Source organism: Pterocles gutturalis, unplaced genomic scaffold (genome assembly GCF_000699245.1).
Source record: "Pterocles gutturalis isolate BGI_N339 unplaced genomic scaffold, ASM69924v1 scaffold40153, whole genome shotgun sequence".
Classification (NCBI taxonomy): Eukaryota; Metazoa; Chordata; class Aves; order Pterocliformes; family Pteroclidae; genus Pterocles; species Pterocles gutturalis.
Window position 1 is genome coordinate 1 of NW_010121855.1, and position 2,538 is coordinate 2,538.

A 2,538-nucleotide genomic window follows, 5' to 3' on the forward strand; every position below is an offset into this window, starting at 1 on the left:
CACAGCGTCGGGGCTGGTGGAGATTGGGGCACACTGGATCCATGGCCCCTCGCCCGGGAACCCCGTCTTCCGCCTGGCCACCTCCTACGGCCTGCTGGGCCCAGAGGCTGCCCGGGAGGAGAACCAGCAGGCAGAGGCTGGGGGGCCCCCCCCGCTGCCCTCTGTCACCCCCGGCAGGTGCTGAGACTCCAGGCCGTGACCGAAGCCCACGACCTCTTTGACACCCTCCTGGCCTCCACCCGTGCTTTTCGGGAGGCTGAGGAGCTGCCAGCGCCCAGCGTGGGACAGTACCTGCAGGCAGAGATTGCCCGGAGGCTCCCCACTTTGGGGGGGGGCAAGGAGGATGCCCGACGGCTCCCGCTGGCCATCCTCACTGCCTGCTTCAAGCTGGAGTGTTGCATCAGCGGGACCCACAGCATGGACCTGGTGGCCCTGAAGCCCTTTGGGGAGTACGTCTCCTTGCCTGGCCTGGACTGCACCTTCCCGGGGTAAGCACAGGGCTCTGGAGGGGGACGCAGAAGAGCATTTTCAGGGGGCACCCCGTCCCTAGCGGTGCCTCCCCCCCCCAGCGGCTACAGCAGCTTGCCTGATCGCATGTTCTCGGCTCTGCCGGAGGGCACTGTCCTGCTCAACAAGGCGGTGAGGACCATCTGGTGGAGAGGGTCCTTCCGCGAGGAAGGGGATGAGAGCAGGGATTTCCCCGTCCGGGTGGAGTGCGAGGACGGAGATGCCTTCCTTGCCGACCACGTCATCATCACCGTCCCGCTGGGTGAGGACACCAATGCTCCTTGCCCTGCCTGGTCCCTCCAACCACTTTGTGTGGTTGGAGATGGGCAGATGGACCATTTTGGAGAGTTTGGGGATGGGGAAAGTATCTCAGACCCCACTGAGGAGCTTGGTGAGAGCTTCCCAATATTCTGCCCTATCATCTGCTTGCAGGTTTCCTCAAGGAACGCCACCAGGACTTCTTCCAGCCTCCTCTGCCAGAGCGGAAAGCAGAGGCCATTCGCCGCCTGGGTTTCGGCACCAACAACAAGATCTTCCTGGAGTTTGAGCGGCCTTTCTGGGAACCCCAGCAGCAGCTCCTCCAACTGGTGTGGGAGGATGAGTCACCCCTCGAGAAGCCCAGCACTGATCTGGAGGCCAACTGGTTCAAGAAGCTCATCGGATTTGTGGTCCTCCAACCCCCAGAGCAGTACGTGGCCGGGAGTGTCGGCACAGGGGCATCGCGGACCGTTGGTTTGGGCATCTCCCAGGCAACATAAAGGAGCAGCTTGGTCCTGTCTGAAGCTTCAAGACCTCTGGGTCACTGGTGGCCCGTGATGCAGTGGCATTCCCGGTGCAGGCAGCTCTCGACCCCATCTTTCCTCCCCAGGCACGGGCACGTCCTCTGTGGCTTCATTGCGGGGAAGGAGTCAGAGTACATGGAGAAGCTGAGTGATGCTGAGGTTCTTGGCACCATGACACAAGTCCTCCGCAAGCTGACAGGTACCACTGCCTCCTCTGCCCCTGTCACCCCAGCCTCCCCAGGAAATGTGCACCCAGATTTCTGGACCCCACCCAAAATCCATGCCCGCAGGGAATCCATGCCTGCCGGCTCCCAGGAGCGTGCTCAGGTCCCAGTGGCACAGCACTCCCTACACCCGGGGCTCCTACAGCTATGTGGCCGTCGGCAGCTCGGGGGACGACATCGACGTGCTGGCTCAGCCCCTGCCTGAGGACCCCGAGGACCCCAGGGTAATTACTTTAGGCCCAGGAGGATGCAGTGGCCATGGGGGGGAATTGGGACCCCCCCCAAGTGTGGGGACACAAGGACAGGGGTGGGAAGAGGGCGTCTCAGGCCTTCAGGAGCACAGGGAGGTAGCATTCCTCACTCCTCCTCCACTGGGGGGGTCACCGATGTTCAGGTCACCAACCAACCCCTCCCTGGCTCTTCCCGCTGAGCTCCATGGGGGCGGTGGAAACCCCATTTCCATAAAATTTGGGGACACATAGCTCCTTCCAACAATTTTCTGGCATCCTCACGGCATGGGGTGGGTCCCTAAGGAAGGGAAGGTGCCCACTCCTCTGTCTCTACATGGCTGCAGAGTGGGTCATAGCACCAAAAAGCAGGGAAATGAGGCAGGTTTAGTAGGACCTGGTCTCCCGACTGGGTTGGGCAAGGAGGTGGGGCCCCCAGTGCTCACCTCCCGCCTTGCCACAGCCTCTGCAGCTCCTCTTCGCTGGCGAGGCCACCCACCGCACTTTCTACTCCACCACCCATGGGGCCCTGCTGTCAGGCTGGCGAGAGGCCGAGCGCCTCAACCAGCTCTTCGAGGCACCCGGCCCCTCTCCTCGGCTCTGAGGCATGAAAATAAAGCCCTGTGCTTCGCAAGTCGCTGATGGTCAGCCTCCTTTATTGAGAAACCTCCGCAGCAGAGCGAGACGCGGAGGCTCCTCTCTCTCCAGGGGGGGTTGGATGCGGCTCCTCAGCTCAGGTCCGGCGTTAGTACCAGTTGGTACTGGCAATCATGAAGCGGGTGTCGTCCAGCGGGGCCT

The 2,538-nt window shown here is 62.4% G+C and overlaps 1 protein-coding gene across 1 annotated transcript; it reads left to right on the top strand.

The window, feature by feature from the left end:
* Nucleotides 1-10: 10 nt before the first annotated feature.
* Nucleotides 11-2,344, top strand: PAOX (polyamine oxidase (exo-N4-amino); the record flags this gene model as incomplete). The annotated part of the gene is given in 7 exon segments (XM_010077365.1): nucleotides 11-176; nucleotides 179-488; nucleotides 570-769; nucleotides 940-1,195; nucleotides 1,376-1,488; nucleotides 1,580-1,737; nucleotides 2,204-2,344. Coding segments are annotated over 7 exon segments (1,344 nt in total), but the record flags the coding sequence as incomplete, so codon positions are not given.
* Nucleotides 2,345-2,538: the final 194 nt, after the last annotated feature.